At 41.4% G+C, this 17,476-nt stretch overlaps 1 protein-coding gene across 1 annotated transcript; it reads right to left on the bottom strand.

Moving 5' to 3' along the window:
* Nucleotides 1–9,670: 9,670 nt before the first annotated feature.
* On the bottom strand, nucleotides 9,671–11,384 carry LOC127214530 (arginine/serine-rich coiled-coil protein 2). The gene has a single exon (XM_051174912.1). The coding sequence runs from the start codon at nucleotides 11,330–11,332 to the stop codon at nucleotides 10,028–10,030; it is 1,305 nt and encodes a 434-aa protein (XP_051030869.1). The 5' UTR covers nucleotides 11,333–11,384; the 3' UTR covers nucleotides 9,671–10,027.
* Nucleotides 11,385–17,476: the final 6,092 nt, after the last annotated feature.

The raw sequence follows: 17,476 nt of genomic DNA, 5'->3' as shown, positions 1-17,476 counted from the left end.
AGGGGGCAGTTCACTCTACCCCACCACCCCACCACCACCTCTGCAGCAATGGCCAGCCCACTGGCGCCCCATCCCAGGCCCCACATCACAACATGCCCTGTATTCAACACCCCACAGCCTGGCATCCCTAAGCCAGGCAACTTGCAGCCCGAAACCCCTGAGCTCCTCAGCACCAGGACCCCAGGGACATTGGCTCCACAGTAAGATGGTCAGAGTAAGTGGCCTGGGTGGCTCTCCTCCCCTGCTCCTTTTTTTAACTTGTTGCTCTTGTCTCTGCTCACCAGAGCCTGGCTTTTGGGAAGGTGACAGGGAGGATGGAGGCATGGAGGGTGTAAGAAGGGAACAGAGAGCTCACCTGAGCTCTATCTTTGCTCCCAGGGTGCCTGAGATCAGGCAGGGGCCTCTGGCTGTCTATTTTCTTTACCAGGTGCAAAGTCTTATGCAACTCAGCCCTCAACTGCAGGATAGGCACATTCTGCAAGGAATCAGATACTGCTGCTGCAGTAGCTGCTCAAAGCTCTGAGACTCCACACCTGAGATGCAATTAAAGGAGAGTGAAGGGGCCATGGGCCAATGTTCTTGGTTTGCCCAGAGGGTGTCAGTGGACATGGGTGATAAAGAGTTGTAGACTGACGACCCCACCGCCAGCCCTACAATTCTCCTCCTTCTCTGCAAGCACCTAGGGAGTAAAAGTGGACAGAGGACTCCCAGGAACTCTGTATAGGGGTTCTGACCCATCTCAGGAGCTACAACAACAGGTTGTCTTTTTGAGATGCCTTTGGAGGGAAGGACTACTTCAGCATAAGGGAAGGTCAAAGCGTTCTTTCTTTTAAGAGACTACCATTGGTGACTCCTGCTTCCTCCCTCCTTGCTCTATGTACTGACCCCATATCAACCAGACTGTGTCAGCTGAGAAGTGAAGATACCTGTTTGAAGAAAGGGCTATCTCTGGAATCATCTGTGTGCTTACATGTGCCAAGAGGTGCCCTGGTCCAACTCTTGGCAGAGATTTGTTTAGATCCTATGGAGAGAAATTTTTTCAGTCACTGTATTTTTTGTTCATATTCCAAATACTTGTCTGAGGCAAACTTGTCCTTCTGAGAACTGTGACTTCACTTGTACCACCTTGCAATAACCATGTTCCTGTGAACAGTGTCCCCCAGTGCTGTGTTTGACCTGAAGAAGCTGATCCTCGTGTTACTTTCATTATGTTACTTTGGGTGACAGTGCCTATGATTTATATAATACACAACATCAGGGAAATATCTGCAGTTCCTTTTCCAAGTGTGTTTGTAGTTCTAAAATGACTTGGATGTTTGGTGTTTTATTGTTATATTGTTAGTAGCCTTGTGGCTCTGTGTCATTTAAGAATGGAAGAGATGTAACACATCTGTCCCTGACTTCATCTTTTATGCTGCAACTTTAGAATATTAAGTATGAACATTCTGGAAATTAAGCAGTAGTTTTATCAGTTGTCAAGCTGTGTCTGATAGACAGTTAAGACTCCTTAGCTGAAATACATATTCCAGCTACTTTTCTTCCTTTCCACTTTGTACTTTAGGTAACCCGATCAAGGTAGCTTTACTATTGCCCTTCTTGTCAGCACTAGAGAGGCCACACAAAGAGCAGGATGCTCTTCCAAGAACAACCATGGCACTTTGCTTAAGAGCTGAAAGAGAACACTTCTGTGTGCCTCACATGAGATGAGACCATAGAGAATAGGGTCACACTGGTGACAGCAAGAAAAGCAGATTTGAATGTGTTGCAATTCTGGGAATGCCTCTCTACAGATCTGTGATTGGGTAGACATTTTAATCCTAGAAGATTGAAAAGAGCTGCCTAGGGACATTTTCTGAGAGGCAACAATACTCTGTGGTCTTTTCAGTCAGGGTCAGCAAGAGGGATGTGTGTGCCCTGAAGACAGCATTCCCAGAGTCAGGGCTCTGATTCTGATGTAAGATTTCATTTCTCAGGTCTGCTTTGAGTTCGCACACTTTCACTTATGTCCTTTTCAGGGATTTCAGAAGAGTCAACTTCTCTTTGCTCCAGCCTTCTTTATCTGAAGCCAGGATGTCATCAATGTTAGCACAAACATCAAGAGAAACTCTAGAATACTGAACAGAAATGGCCTGTCACACGTTTTCAAGATGACTGAATTAAATCACAATAGATTGTCTAGCTTTGGCCTCTAACATGACAGCAAGCTCACAGTCTGTTGATTCTCTGTACCACTGCAGTGACAGAAGCCAGCCAGTGTGAGTAACTGTCAAGGTGGCCAGGTGACCAAGCTATTTATTTGGCTATGTATTTGTTTCACAGCATTTTCTACTTTCAAATACAAGGGTAAGTGTAGAGACTACACATTTCTCTGTAGCTTAAAAAATTGAATTTAGAGAATAAGTTATTATCCAGAATTATATAATAACTTTTATTCTTTAAGGAATGTGTTTTACTTGTGAGTAAGATATTTGGTAATGTAGACCAGGCTAACTCTCAATTCACAGAGATCTGTCTCTCTTTGGGTGATGGAATTAAAAGCATGCAATGCCGTTCCAGATTAACATTATCTTTCACTTGATTATAAACCTAGTAACTAGTAACTGAAGAGACAAAAATCAGTATTTACTTTTGGACATCTTTTTCATTGTGTCTGCTTTTAGGCAGCACATACATGTAGATATTAGGTGCAATATCACTTGTATTCCTCATGGATAAGGCTGGATGCAGATGAGCATTTCTGTATGTATATAACCCAGAGTGGGCTAAGGAAGATTCACTCAGTAATTGATATTTTATTATTATTGTCAACATATGGAATACTTTCCACATATTATAATAACAAAAATACATGACATTTTTACAGTACAGTTAAAAGAGAAACTAAACAGAAGAATTAGAATTACTTCTAAAGCAAACATACACAATTAGGTGCTTCGTCTCAATAAATGTTGTGCTCGTGATGACAGACCTAAACAAGGAAGATTTTAGGAGTGGCTACCATAAACAAATTGTCCATGTTTACAAGAGTTTTTGGCAGCAGAGTGCAAGGCAAACATCTTAGAGTAGGTACACATCCATGGTGCCTGGCAGTATGGATAGGATTCTGTAACAGTTTACATAAGAAATGCTGAGGCAGTGACTAGGGTCGGGGATTGAAGGGCACATGCGTGGACATTTACATGGCTTATCATGGCTTCCATTACAGGTAAGAGTGAAGGAACATGGTCTTTGTCACTTCCCACTTTCCAAACTGGGTGATTCCATAACCACAAAAGGGGTATGAGGAAGAGGTAGAAAAGGAGATGATGTAGGACTGATCGTGTCTGTGAGGCTCCTAAGGGGTCACTACTGTGAACACTCACCCAAAGATATCCAGTAGCAAACTGAAACAATAAGCCTGGGCCACAGGTTAAAGGCTTTCACCAGTCGAGCAGACAGTAACTGCACAAGGGCAACACTCTTGTCACTTTGTCCACTCCATCCGCAGGACCTCAAGCAGCACTTGGAAACACAGCAGCTGCTCAGCAAGGCCAGCTAGAGTTCATGTCATGGGAAGTGGGAGGGTTCACAGTCATAGAGAAGAACTCGCTGTGTGTAGAAGCAAGTGAGGCAGACACACGTGGCTGAGAGCAGGTGAAGTGAGAGCATTGATAACAGGACATGGAAAACAGGGTTTAACACAGTGAAATGGAGCTGCATGGTGGAGCATGCCTGTAATCCCAGCATTCCAGAGTAAGAGGAATACAAATCTCTGTGAGTTGGGGCCCATGCTGGATCTCATTATACATGGTTGCTGGAAATTGTCGAGGGTATCATTTCTACAGAACAGGCAGAAGTCTAACCTGTCACAGGCTTTCTGGGATGTATGTACCTGGAGTTTCATAGCCACATGCTGAAGTTACTGTCTGGTAATTTCCAGGTCATCATTAAAGTCAGCCTTTTCTCTTTTCATTTCCATCAATGTTGTGTAACTTGTCTTTGCTCTCTCCTTCCGCTTTCAGGTGAATAACCCAGTTTATAGTTTGGACATCAGTAAAAGTCCAAGTAGCTTCCTAGCAAATTTAGGCAGAAAAAAAAATACTCACAAGTGAGCATCATTTCACTTTGTTTCTTGAGGAAACAAAATTATGCTCCATGTTCCAAGTAAGGTTTGTAGTCACTTTCATTGAGATGATGTGAACATCTTCAATAACATATTTAAAATTTAAAAATATTGTAAAATACTAAGGTTACCTTAAAATACTAAAATTACTCATAACTTAAAAAAAAAGCTGTTATCATTTTCTTGTGTAGGCACTCCCATAGCACAGTGAGCATTTGGAGTTTGTGGAGCTTTGTGTGAGGCTGAACCCAGGTCTGCAGATATGACCTACTAAGCCATCTCATGCCCTCATACATAAAGTAACAAAAAACAAAAAAATATTTCACATCATTATTATTGTCATATATAAGTCATCTACTTCCCTGTTTTCCCTTCTGGAATCCCTTCATAACCCCTAGTAGTGTCTTCCTTTAGAGGTCTAGTTTATGAGCTTGCTGCCTTTTCTCCTGCAGCTGGCAGAGAAGCTCCTGCACTTTGCACTGCAGCTCCTTCCTTTTTTGCTGGCACAGTGTGTTAGCTTCCTTTTCTACTTGCAATGTCATTTGGTGTCCTTATCCATCAGGGGTTTGGCTTATTTAAAGCAAAGTATTTTTATCTAAATGACAATCTTTAAAATACATGTTTTCATACTATCCTTGCAATGTGTTAATGAAATTTAGTTTTTAAAATTCACATACTTATATATGAAGGCACAAGGCAATGCCTGTTCTTCAGTGTCATGACAAGCATAGGATAATTGTAGGCAGAGGGAGGAAGCCATTTTAGAGAGGAAAGAGAGGTCATGGAATGAATGTGAAATTAAAACACAAAGTTGTGGCTGGGCTATTTGTGGATGATGGTGTGTAGAAGACTCCAGGTATACCCATGTCTATCCCCATGCACAAAACTCAAGTCAAAATGGATCAAAGATCTCAACACAAATCCAGCCACACTGAACCTCATAGAAGTGAAAATTGTAGATACCAGCGAACAGATTGGAACAAGACTGCTTCCTGAACCTAAATCCAGGAGCACAAACACTGAGATAGACAATTAATAAATGGGACCTCCTCAAACTGTGAAGCTTCTGTAAGGCAAACGACACAGTTGACAAGACCAAAAGAAAGCCCACAGATTGGGAAAAGATCTTCACCAATCCTATATCACACAGAGGGCTAATGTTCAAAAGAACACAAGAAACTACTCACCAAAACACCAATAGGGTACAGACTTGAAGAGAGAATTCTCAGTAGAGGAAATCAAAAAGACTGAAAGACACTCAAGAAAGTGCTCACCCTCCTTAGCTATGAGGGAAATGCAAATCAAAACAACTGTGAGATATCATCTTACTCCTGCCAGAATGGCTAAAATTACAAACACCAATGACGACTTATGCTGGAGAGGATGTGGAGAAAGGGGATCACTCCTCCACTGCTGGTGGTAGTGCAAACTTGTACAGCCATTTTAGAGATCAGTATGGCAGTTCCTTAGGAAAATGACAATCAGTCTACCACAGGACCAGGCAATCCCCTCTTAGGCATATACACAAATGGTCCACATCCATGCAACAAAGACATGTGCTCAACTATGTTCATAGCAGCAATATTTGTAACAGCAAGAATCTGGAAGCAATCTAGATGCTCCTCAACTGAAGAATGGATAAAGAAGATGTGGCACATTTACACAAAGGGATACTACTCTGCAGAAAAATACAATGGATTCCTGCAATTCACAGGCAAATAGACAGAACTTGAAGAAGCCATCCTGAATGAGTATTCCAATCACAAAAAGAGGAACATGGTATGTACTCACTCATATATGGATTTTAGATATAGAGCAAAAGATCACCATCATATAAGTCAAACCATCATAAAAGCTAGGATACAAGGATTAATCTAAGAGATTCATACAAGGTCCCTCACAGAAGGGGTAAGGGGCAAGATCTCCTGAGCATATTAGGAATGGGGAGGGGTAGTGAGTGGAGAGTGAACTAAGAAAGCAAGAAGTGGAGGTTAAGAAAGCATGTGGGACTAGGAAGATTGAGTCACTGGCAGAGTAGAGACAGAGAGAGAGAGGGAAAGACCATAAAAGAGGGAACCATTATAGGTTTTAAGAGAAAACTGATTCTAGAGAAATGTATAGAAACCTACAAGATTGACCTAAATTTGCAATTTGTGCAACAGTGGAAATCCTACCATAAATGCCCTTCCCTGATAAAGACATGAATGCCTAACTTATCTACCATCTTACAGCCCTCATCTATTAGCTGATGGAAAGAGAAGCAGATACCCACAGCTAAACACTGAGTTGAATGGAATCCAGATCCAAAGAGGTGGGACAAGACCAGGCTACAGAAAACCACAGAGACAGCTGACTTGAACAAGGGGGAGCTCATGAACGCCCAGACTGATAGCTAGGAATCCAGCATTGGAGGAACTCAGACCCCCTGAACATGGGTCTCAGTTAGAATTCCTGGGCAGTCTAAGGGACCTCTGACAGTGGAACCAGGATGTATTCCTGGTGTACAAAAGGACATTGGGAGCACACTCTCCTTGGAGGGATACTCCCGTAGCCTAGAGGCAGGATGGAGGTCCAAGTCCCTACTCTAAAGGACTTGACAGATTTTGTTGACCACTCCTGGAAGGCATCACCCTCCCTCTGTAGTGGGGGTTGTGGGATGAAAGGGTGGTCAGAGGGCATGGGAGGTTGGGATAGAGGGAGGAAGCGAGATGGACCTGGGATTGATATGTAAAATAAGAAAAATAAATAGAATAATAATAATTTTAAAAAGAGAGTAGCTGGGTGTGTTGGCACATGCCTTAATTCCAGAACTCAGGAAGAAGAAGCAAAGGATCTCTGTGATTTCAAAGTGAACCTGGTATGCAGATTAATTTCAGGACAGATAAAATTTACATAGAAAACCTTGTCTCAATAAATAGAAAATAGAAATACAAGAAATAGAGTAATAAAAAATTCACGTAAAGATAGAAAGAACAAAAAGTGTCTGGATATTGTATGCTATTTTGTTGTCTTTGTATTGTTTGACTGCTGAGGAAATAGCAACAGCTGTTCAAAAGAAATGCTGCTGGATTAAGTCAATTTATATATATTAAAAATGGTTTGAGTACAAAATTAAGTCCAAGGACAGGTTACTGGGGAAAAGGATTTCTATTTTTGTTTCACTGAAAATGAAAAGCTGTGGATCCTTCCAGACTAACATGGTTTGCTTAAGCAAGACACCCTGAACCACTATTCCAGATGATCCAACATTCAAAACAGCTAGGACAGGCAGCATTGCAGACATATAATAAGTTCAAATGTTAATCATACCTCAAACACCTGAATGGTACGGATGCATCTTTTTCTCTTCTAATCACCAATAGTTTCCCTCATTCTGCTTCCCCATATAAAGTCTATTTGGACAGGCTATGAAATGCTATGTCTTTCAGTGTATGTATGAGGTCAGAGTTCAATGTCTGCTGTCTTTTTTGTCACTCCTCATCTTAATATTTTGAGATAGAGAGATGGAGCCGGAACCTGAAACTCACTGGTTTAGCTAGAATGGCTGAGACAAAGCCTCAAGGATCCTCCTGTCTTGACTTCCCCAGTGCTATGATTACAGAAACTAACAATCACACCAGGATTTAACATGGGGGCTAGGGAACCAAATCCAGGGCCTCATGCTTAAACAGCAAGCACTTTAGAGCTACACCATCTTCTCAGCCCCTGAGAAGGCCTTTTCATCACCTCTTTGACTTCCCACTCATCTATATCTGTCTGCTATTCTCTAAGACGAAAGACCGATCACTTTGATAGGTCAGCCATCAGAATACTATAGTTGACAGGCACAGTGAAGGAGCCCCCAGTGTAAGGTTCTTCAGTACGGTGTTCATCATCATGTTCTGTGCTCACAATTGTTTTCTCTGCTGCCAGTGAGCATCATCATCTAAGATATTTTTCTATCATTATTAAAGCTCTGGGTCATTTCATTTAACTCAAACTATCACTAAACGTGAGTAACAAAGCAAAGGACATTTGTCCTGTGCTTAAAAGAGAACTTCATTGTGCTTCAAAGAAACTAGATGTTTCTGAAACAGGTTTAAGAAATGAAACTGTCTGAAACACAGAAAATCAGCTCAGAGTCATAAGATGGAGAGTGAGGCAGGCATTCACAGTATTTCAAATATTTCAAATTTCTCAGTTATGACACACACAAGGAGGTGAAGAGTAACATCCTTCATGAGTTTCATGGGACTTTAACTTTACACTAAAGAAAATTAGCATGTGCTGAAAAATTTAGCTATAACTGAGGAAAACAATGAGATAACCTAATTTTCAGAGATTGATGCTTTCTTGCCCTCAATCATTTGCATATCACCATCAGGAGTCCCATAGCCTAGTGCCAGCTACTTATACAATTCACTTACCATCCACTGCAGTGCACATTTCTTATTTAAGTTTAATTTGAAAAAATGTTTATTCCTGAACACCTCTTGTACTTGTGATTGCATTTTTAAAGGACAGTCAATGAAAAATAAAACAAGAACACAGCTCTCACAAAAACCTTAAACACTTATGAAAGTTATAAGAGAAATGGATGAATTAAAACATTTACCGATAAAAGAGCACCAGAGACTTTCAGTTGCCATGGCAGGAAGAAAAACGGAAAAGGTAATAGTCTTCTTTAATACTATACAATGATCCTATATTTGAACGAGGACACAAAATACAATCATCTCATCACAATTTCCATCTCATATATATCTCTATAATGGGCGAACTATACTGAACAAACCTTTATTAATAATATTGATGCAAATCACCAATGACAATACATATGACAGAGTAGTGTCTATAAAACATTATCCCAGTATAATTCTTAAGAAAAGAAAATCATCAAACCTTTTCTTAATAGAGACATAGCAGGCTTCACCTCAGGCTTCAACAATCAAGAATTATATCTCCATGGATTTTACAAACACTAAACTCACAGCCATAATTGAATCTTGTAAAGAGGTATAACAACTTTTGTGTGTTTCCAAACTGGAACTACAAGTGTTTTCCCCTAGATTAAATTTCTCTGAGTATGCTAGTGTGTAGTATGTGTGTGTGTACAGATGTTCTTACCTGAATGTGTGCATGGGAGTCCAGAGGCTGACTGCAGGTTCCACCCTGTATCACTCATCACTGAAGCAGTAGCTCATAGTGTTGTCTTGGCAGGCTGGCCCCCAATTCCTGGCTATTTCCTGTCTCCATCTATAACCACAAGGCCTGGATTCTTATATTGGTGTTGGAGACTTGAACTTTATTTGCACAAGAAGAACTTTGCATACCGAACCATTTCTGCATCTTAAATTTCTTTTTTTTTTAATTTATTTTCTATAAAACAAATACTCCCCACCACTACGTAAATTTGAGCTGTTCTATCACACCAGAAAACTAAAAGTAAGACCTACAGCTTTCTTTTTTTTTTTTTTTTTTTTTTTTTGAGAAAACAATTTTTTTATTATCACTGCCCAGGTCGTATGTGCAGATTATGTACCAAATGGCCAGATTTTTCTAAAGAACATCTACATAACATTTCTTTCATGTTTCAAGAGATGAAAATAACTGTACAAGGTTAAGTACAAAAGTACACAAGACAGCGGACACGAGAAAATCTATGTATGAGATTTTATCCCACCCGAAGCTTTAATATATTTGAAAAGTAGAATTCATGAACTAAAAAATATTGTCCTTCTATAGTCCTGTCAAGTTTAATGGAAGTGGGTTTAACCTGATTACAACACTAACATCAGTATCACTGATCTGATATTTACAAAAAAAAAATCGTATTTTTCAATAAATTAAAGTCAATGCAACACCCATGCAAGCTAGAATACTAGCTGTTTGGTGAACAAGGACCTGACATCAGAACAAGTCTATAAAGTCCCAAATTGATATTTTTCAAACTGTATCCATTCCACGCATTGAGGATGTGAAACCCAAACCCATTCCTCTTTGTGTGTGGGTTTGTGATCTTGCCATTTCATACTGAGCATCAAGATTCCGAAAAACTTCTTCTTGTTGCTTCAAAGTCTTGTAACTTTCTTCATCAACTGAGCTACAGCCAGCTTCATCTTCACTCTTAATGCCCATTAACTTCCTAAATTTGACATTTTGGTCCTTGTTTCCAAAATTTAATTTTTCCCATATTTCAGCAGACTGAGATTTGTCTCCTTCTTTCTTTCCTTGCCAGAGCATTTTTCTCTTTTTCTCTTGCTCGGCAAACTTCATTGGATTCACAGCAGCTGGGTTATAGTAGCTGGGTACAGCTATGCCAGTCTCTGCCAAGGCTTTAGCTTGCAGGGCTGCCATTTGAGCTGCCATAGCTATCTGAGGAGTCACTTGTGTTCCTGATGCCAACAGTGCAGCAACATTGAGAACAGAACCTCCAGTGGCGGCAGCTGCAGCCATTTCTTGTTGTTTTTGCTTTTCAACCATTTCCTTTTCTCGCTGTTCTTGTAATTTCTTTGCCCTTTCCAATCTCCTAGCTAAAGCTTCCTGGGCGTCCATCGCTGTGTTTCTTCCCCTGAAGGGAGGTGGACTCGGTGTCCGGCTTAGACTTCTGCTAAATCTTCTTGGTTTTTCAATTCTCTTCTTTCTATCTCGGCTTCGACTCCTTGATCTGCTCCTGCTTCTAGTTCTATGCCTGTGTCTGGATCTTGATCTGGAACGTGTTCTAATCCTTCGTTTTCTATCCCTGCTTCTAGATCTTGACTTCTTCCTGTCTCTGCTTCTGGATCGAGACTTTTTTCGATCCCTACTCCTGGAACGAGACTTCTTCCGGTCCCTGCTTCTACTTCGATGGCGCCTTTCACGAGATCTAGATCTTGAGTGACTTCTGCCTCGCGATGACTTCCTTTCCTTGCGTTTGTGTCTGTCCTCACCATTTTCAGATGAATTTAATCGCTCTCTTCCTCTCTCAGAAGAATGTTCTTTGTCATTGTGCTCCTCAGACTTATGTCTCTTAGAGGACTTATCTTTGGATTCATGTCTTCTTGCCTCTTTGCTTCTGCTCCGGCTCCTATGTTTTCTTCCTTCATTATCTGATTTACGCTTTCTTTCTCTTGACCGTGATCGTGACCTTGAATAGTGATGTTTTGAGGTTCTAGGAGAAATAGATACATCTGACTGTTCTTTTTTCTTTTCTCTATCTGGGGATGTCTTTTCTGGGGCAAGTCCATCTCGTTCTGTATCAGTAGCCGCCATTGTTTTTGAGTCCCGGCCGCTAAGGCGGCACCTCTGGTTGACGCGCTCAACAGTACTAAGACCTACAGCTTTCAAAACATCTTTCTCGGTTTAGCAAGTTGTTCCACTGAAATTTTTCATTTCTATAGAACACAAAAATGATCTTTTTAGAAATACCTCATTATTATAGTATATGTTATGAAATGTTTTAAACCAATTAAAATCCAGTACAGGACAATCATCCTTTTCTGAAGCCAGCTTGGATTATACTTTTAGCATGAGGCCTCGCTGGAAATGGTCTAAGACAGCTAAAAAAGAAAGAAGGGAAGGGGGAGAACAGAGAGGAAAAGTACTGTGTAATCAAAGTCTCCCTGATTGGAAAGGAGTGAACACACAATCTTCAATTCCTTCCAAGCAGGGACCTTGCTAAGTGCCTCAGGTTGCACAATGGTAGGCAAAGCTAGGCGTCTAAAGATGCTGATTCCCCTGTTCCTACGTTTATATACAGAATGCTACACAGAGACATTCTAATCTATACCTTACATAGTGTGAACTTAAGGGAAAATCAGCTAAACATATTCTAGAAATACAGAGATAGCTCCTGCACCTATTCTGTAACAAACTAATCCTGAGCATGCACCACCGAATCTCTGCAGTACCACACATCATTCATTACTGACCTGCTTTCCTCTGTTAAAGTGGGAGAAGAAAGAAGGAACATAGGTCTCTCAGGTTGGGTGACTATTCTATCTATGATGAAACACCAGGAACAAAGCAATTAGGAGAGGCTTTCTGTGGCTTTTGTTCCCATACCACAGTTCATCATCAAAGGCAATCAGCACAACTCTAACAGGGCAGGAACCTGAAGGGAGGAGCTGGTGCAGAGGGCCTTGGTACTGCTCATTGGCTTGCTGCACATGGATTGCCGGGTCCTGTGGTAAACTAATTCCCATTTTCCTGAGGAACCACCATACTGATCTCCAAAATGGCTGTATGAGTTTGCACTCCCACCAGAAGTGGAGGAGTGTTCCCCTTTCTCCATATCCTCTCCAGCATGAGTCATCATTGGTGTTTCTAATTTTAGCTATTCTGGCAGGAGTAAGATGGTATCTCAAAGTTGTTTTGATTTGCATTTCCCTGATAGCTAAGGATGTGGAGCACTTTCCTAAGAGCCTTTCAGCCTTTTTGATTTCCTCTATTGAGGATTCTTTCTTCAGTTCTGTACCCCATTTTTTAATAGGGTTACTTAGTGTTTTGTTGACTAGTTTCTTGAGTTCTTTGTATATTTTAGAGATCAGCCCTTTGTCGGATATAGGATTGGTGAAAATCTCTTCCCAGTCTGTGGGCTGCCGTTTGGTGTTGTTGACAGTGTCCTTTGCCTTACAGAAGCTTCTAAGTTTGAAGAGGTCCCATTTATTAGTTGTTTCCCTCAGTGTCTGTGCCACTGGAAACAACCTAGATGCCCCTCAATTGAAGAATGGATAATGAAGATGTGGCACATCTACACAATGGAATACTACTCTGTAGAAAAAAATAATGGTAACTTGAAATCCGCAGGCAAGTGGATGGCAATTGAAGAAACCATCCTGAATGAGGTAACCCAGTCACAAAAAAAGGAACATAGTATGTACTCACTCACATATGGATTTTAGACCTAGAGCAAAGGATCACCAGCCTATAATTCACTCCACCAGAGGAACTAGGATACAAGGTGTATTCTAAGAGATTCATATAAAGCCCCTCACAGAACCGGGAAGGGACAAGTCTCCCAGAGCACAGGGGATGTGGGGGGGCAGTGAATGTAGAGAGAAGTAGGAGAAAACGAGGGGGAAGAAAGGAAAACACATGCAACCAGGAAGATCGAGCTTGGTTAGGAATAGAAGACAGGAGAGAGAGAGAGAGAGAGAGAGAGAGAGAGAGAGAGAGAGAGAGAGAGAGAGAGAGAACATAAAAGAGGGAGCCAATATTGGTTTGGTTTGAAGATAAAATTGAACACAAAGAAAAGTCTAGAGAACTACAAGACTGCTGCCAACTAACAATTTGAGCATCCGTGGAAAGGCTACCATAAAAGACCTTCCCGGATAGTGAGATCAACAACTACCTTATTCATGGAGCCCTCACCTAATACCTGTTGGAAACAGGAGCAAACACCCATACATAAACACTCAGTTGAACAAGAATCCAGATGCAGATGGAGAGGACAAGACCAGGTGGCAGAAACACATAGAGACAGCTAACCTGAACAAGGAGAAGCTAATGGGCCACCAGACTGATAGCTGGGAATCCAGCATGGGACTGACTCAGGCCCCCCTGAATATGGGTCTCAGCCAGAAGGACTGAGCAGTCTAAGTGATCTCAGACAGTAGAGCCAGAATGTATCCCTGGTGCACAAAAGGACTTTGCAAACACATCCCCCCATGGAGGGATAACTGCCTTAACCTAGAGACAGGAGAGAAGTTCCTAGTCCCTACTTCACATGACCTGTTAGATCTACATAACCCCAACTGGATGGCGTTCCCCTACATATGGAATTGGTGTGGGGGGATGGGAGGGAAGGAGGGTTCTTAGGGTGCATGTAGAGGGCAGAGAGGGTAAAAGTGAGGGACAGAGTGAGTGAGTGAGGGAGGGAGATGGAACTGGGCTCAACATGTAAAATAATAAATTAAATAAAAAAAATTCTTTTTGCCACATAGAGACAGCTGACCCAAATAAGGAGGAGCTAATGGGCCCACAGACTGATAGCTGAGAATACAGCATATACAGCATGAGACTGACTCAGACCCCCTGAACATTGGTCTCAGAAGGCCTGGGCAGTCTAAGGGACCTCTGACAGTGGAACTAGGATGTATTCCTGGCACACAAAAGGACTTTGGGAGCACATCCACCACGGAGGGTACTCCCTTAACCTAGAAACAGGAGAGAAGGCCTAGTCCCTACTCCAAATGACTTGACAGATTTAGATGACACCTCCTGGAGGGCATCACCCCACATGTGGAGTGGGAGGAATTAGAGTACAGGGTGGTCAGGGCGACATGAGAAGGGTGGGAGAGAGGGAAAGCAGGAGGGACTCTGTATTAGATATAATCCTGTTGGCCAGTTACTAGTTTCTTATCGGCTAGCTCTGTCTTAAGTATTAACCCATTTGTGTTAATCTATGTATTTCCACGTGGTCTTCTTACCCAGAGCCGGCTGCCGTGTACTGCTTTCTCCAGACTCTACATCTTGGCTCCTCCTTTCTACTTCCTCTTTCCTCCTTGTCTCCTAGTCCCTCCTATCTTCCTTTCCTATTGGCCAACAGCGCTTTATTATTAACCAATATGAGAAACATGTACAGAATGACATCTCCCATCAGGTAAGTATGTCATCAAAACAAACAAACAAACAAAAACACATTTGGGAGCTAAATGAATAATAGATTACATGACTTGGACATATAGATAATATTCGAAACAACAGTGATGAAATACACATTCTTTTTTGCAACCCCTGAAATTTTATCCATCATACATCATATTTTAGGTCATAAAGAAAACTGAAATACAGAATCAAACAACTCTTATACCATAAACTACTATCAAGACTACAAATACAACTCTGTAGCCTAGTGTCTGTCCTCTGGGATTCAGTCACGATCTTCTTGGTTCCAAAGGGCATGTACAGTACCAGCTCTCCACTGCTGCCATCTGCAGCTTGTTGTTTAGGCTCCGGCTGGCTGCACTCTACTCCAGCTAGTGTCCTTGGTAGACAATTTACAGTCCTAGCATGCTCCGTACCCTGGGTCTCTATTGAAACTGAAGTTGCACCTCCACCATGCCCTCTCTTGGTGTCTCTTCCATAAGTCCATAGTGCCGAACTGTGCCAAGCTTTATCTTCTTTCCATGGCCCCTCAGTCCTGCAGCTTTCATCCCCTTCAAAGCCAGTACCATGTGAGTGACGCTTTCATACTGTCAAGTGTGTTGTGGACACATGTGTCCTGAGGAAAAAATGTCCCTGTTCTCTCAATGAAGTACAGAAGATGTCACCTGGATGGTTTTGATCTCTTATTAATAATGGCTGATTCTTCAACTGACCAGAAACCACAATTTCTTAGTAACAATCTCATATGAATGACCCCCAATCCATTTCTAAATTTGGCACTGCAACCTTCTCAAACATCCTGAGCTGTGCCTCCACAGACCACATTTTCCTCAACACTGTTTTTCAAATTCCTATAGCAACAGCTCATCAAGCTCTACATAGTCAGTGGCTTCTATTCTAAAGCATCAAAATTACCCCCAATAAAAAATAGTGATCCAAGCATAAAAATCAAAACAAAGGTACAATATCCGGTCTATCACAGCCTCATATCACTTTCCTAGGACGAATTACTTTTTCTGTTGATGTGACAAAATGCTCTAACAAAGCCCATTTGGGAAGAAAGTGTTTATTTCAATTCATATTTCCAGGTCAAAATCCCTATCCTAGAGGAGCCAGGGCAGAAATTTAAACAGGAACTTGAAGCAGAAACCATTAAGGAACTGTGTTGGCAGTCTAATCTCTTAGTTCCTGACATGTATCTAGGTTTCATATCCAATCTAGGATTATGTGCCTAAAGATGATTCCATTCACAATGCTGTGAGCCCTTCTACACCAGTGAATAGTAAGAAACTCTCCTATACACATAAAAGATGATACCATTCACAATGTTGTGAGCCCTTCTACACCAGTGAATAGTAAGAAACTCTCCTATACACATGCTACAGTCCAATTTTCTTCTCAGGTAACTGTAGGCTGTGTCAAGTTGACAAAGCTAACTAAGACATAAACCTTTCAGAGAAAAATCACCCTTATGAGGTCTTCCAAATTCTCTCGATAATTATATATTCTATCATCCACTTACTGTGCCTCAGACAACCTGGCTTTCTTAGCCATTACCTAAAATGTTAGTTACTTCAGAGTCTTAGTACTTGCTACCAAAATGTCCTGTGCAGGGTCATAACCCAACCACAGAAGGCTGAACTGAGTTAGAGGAAGGGTAAGTGCATCATGACCGCCTGTTTCCCAGCCTCCCAGGATCACAGAGACAATCAGATGCAGCAGGGAGTCTTTCCAAGCAGGTAGTCATTTATTGTCCCATTGCAAGCATCTTTTAGAGGAAAAATAACAGAGCTGGAAAACCTCATCTGGTTCGATCTAGGCAAGCAATCATCTTTTCTTGTAAACAACTCAGGTGATGGTATTGGATCCTATGGAACTGGACTTATAGCTATTTGTATGATGCCATGTCAGCTTTGGCAGCTGAACTCAGGTCTTCTGTTAGGACAGCCAGGATTTTAAGCATTGAACCATGTCTCCAGTCAACCCAACAAACTTTTACTGATTACATGCCTGGAGCAAAGTTCACACATTGAACACTAGAAAACAAAGGTGCAGATGTCTTAGATGCTCTGTGGACATTTGGCCATTTTACACTAAGTCCTTTCCTTTGAAAAAAAAAACTAAGAAGGCTGAGGTCAATTTCTATAACAGGGTACTAGGAATCCACATGGCAGAAGAAAAAAATATGATTATGCAGACAAATCTTTCTATGTTTGTACAACTCCTTTTTAACCCCTAATTTTTAAATCAATCTTTTATGTAATAGTTTTCATTGTGGTATTTCATACAGGTGTCATTCTTTGTTCTCAGTTCTTCCACAGCCTCATTGTCTTCTCACAATCCCTGGCCATTCTCCAATTTTCCTCTCCTCCAGAGTCCTCTTTTTTGTTCTTCCTTCCTTCCTTCCTTCCTTCCTTCCTTCCTTCCTTCCTTCCTTCCTTTCTTTCTTACTTACTTTCTTTCGTTGGTTTTTCAAGACAAGGTTTTTATGTGTAGCAGCTCTGGCTGGCCTAGAACTCATTCTGCATACCAGTCTGGTCTTGAACTCCCAGAGATTCCCCTGCCTACAGCTCCCAAGTGTTGGGATTGAAGGCGTGCACCACCAGTGCCCAGCAGCCCCTTTGTGTTTTAATTTCACATTCATTGCATTACCACTCTTCTGTCTCTAAAATGGCTTCCTCCCCTCTGCCCACAATTCTCATCTGTTTGTCATGACACTGAAGAACAGGCATTGTTTTTTGCCTTCATATATAAGTCCTTAAAATTTTAAAACTAAATTTCATTATTACATTGCAAGGGAATATGAAA

Source organism: Phodopus roborovskii, unplaced genomic scaffold, assembly GCF_943737965.1.
Source record: "Phodopus roborovskii unplaced genomic scaffold, PHOROB, whole genome shotgun sequence".
Lineage (NCBI taxonomy): Eukaryota > Metazoa > Chordata > Mammalia > Rodentia > Cricetidae > Phodopus > Phodopus roborovskii.
This window is presented reverse-complemented; position numbering and strand designations above follow the sequence as displayed.

What these genes read in the sequence shown, in the direction of transcription:
- LOC127214530 (XM_051174912.1), bottom strand. Translation starts at nt 11,332, where the DNA reads ATGGCGGCTACTGATACAGAACGAGATGGACTTGCCCCAGAAAAGACA.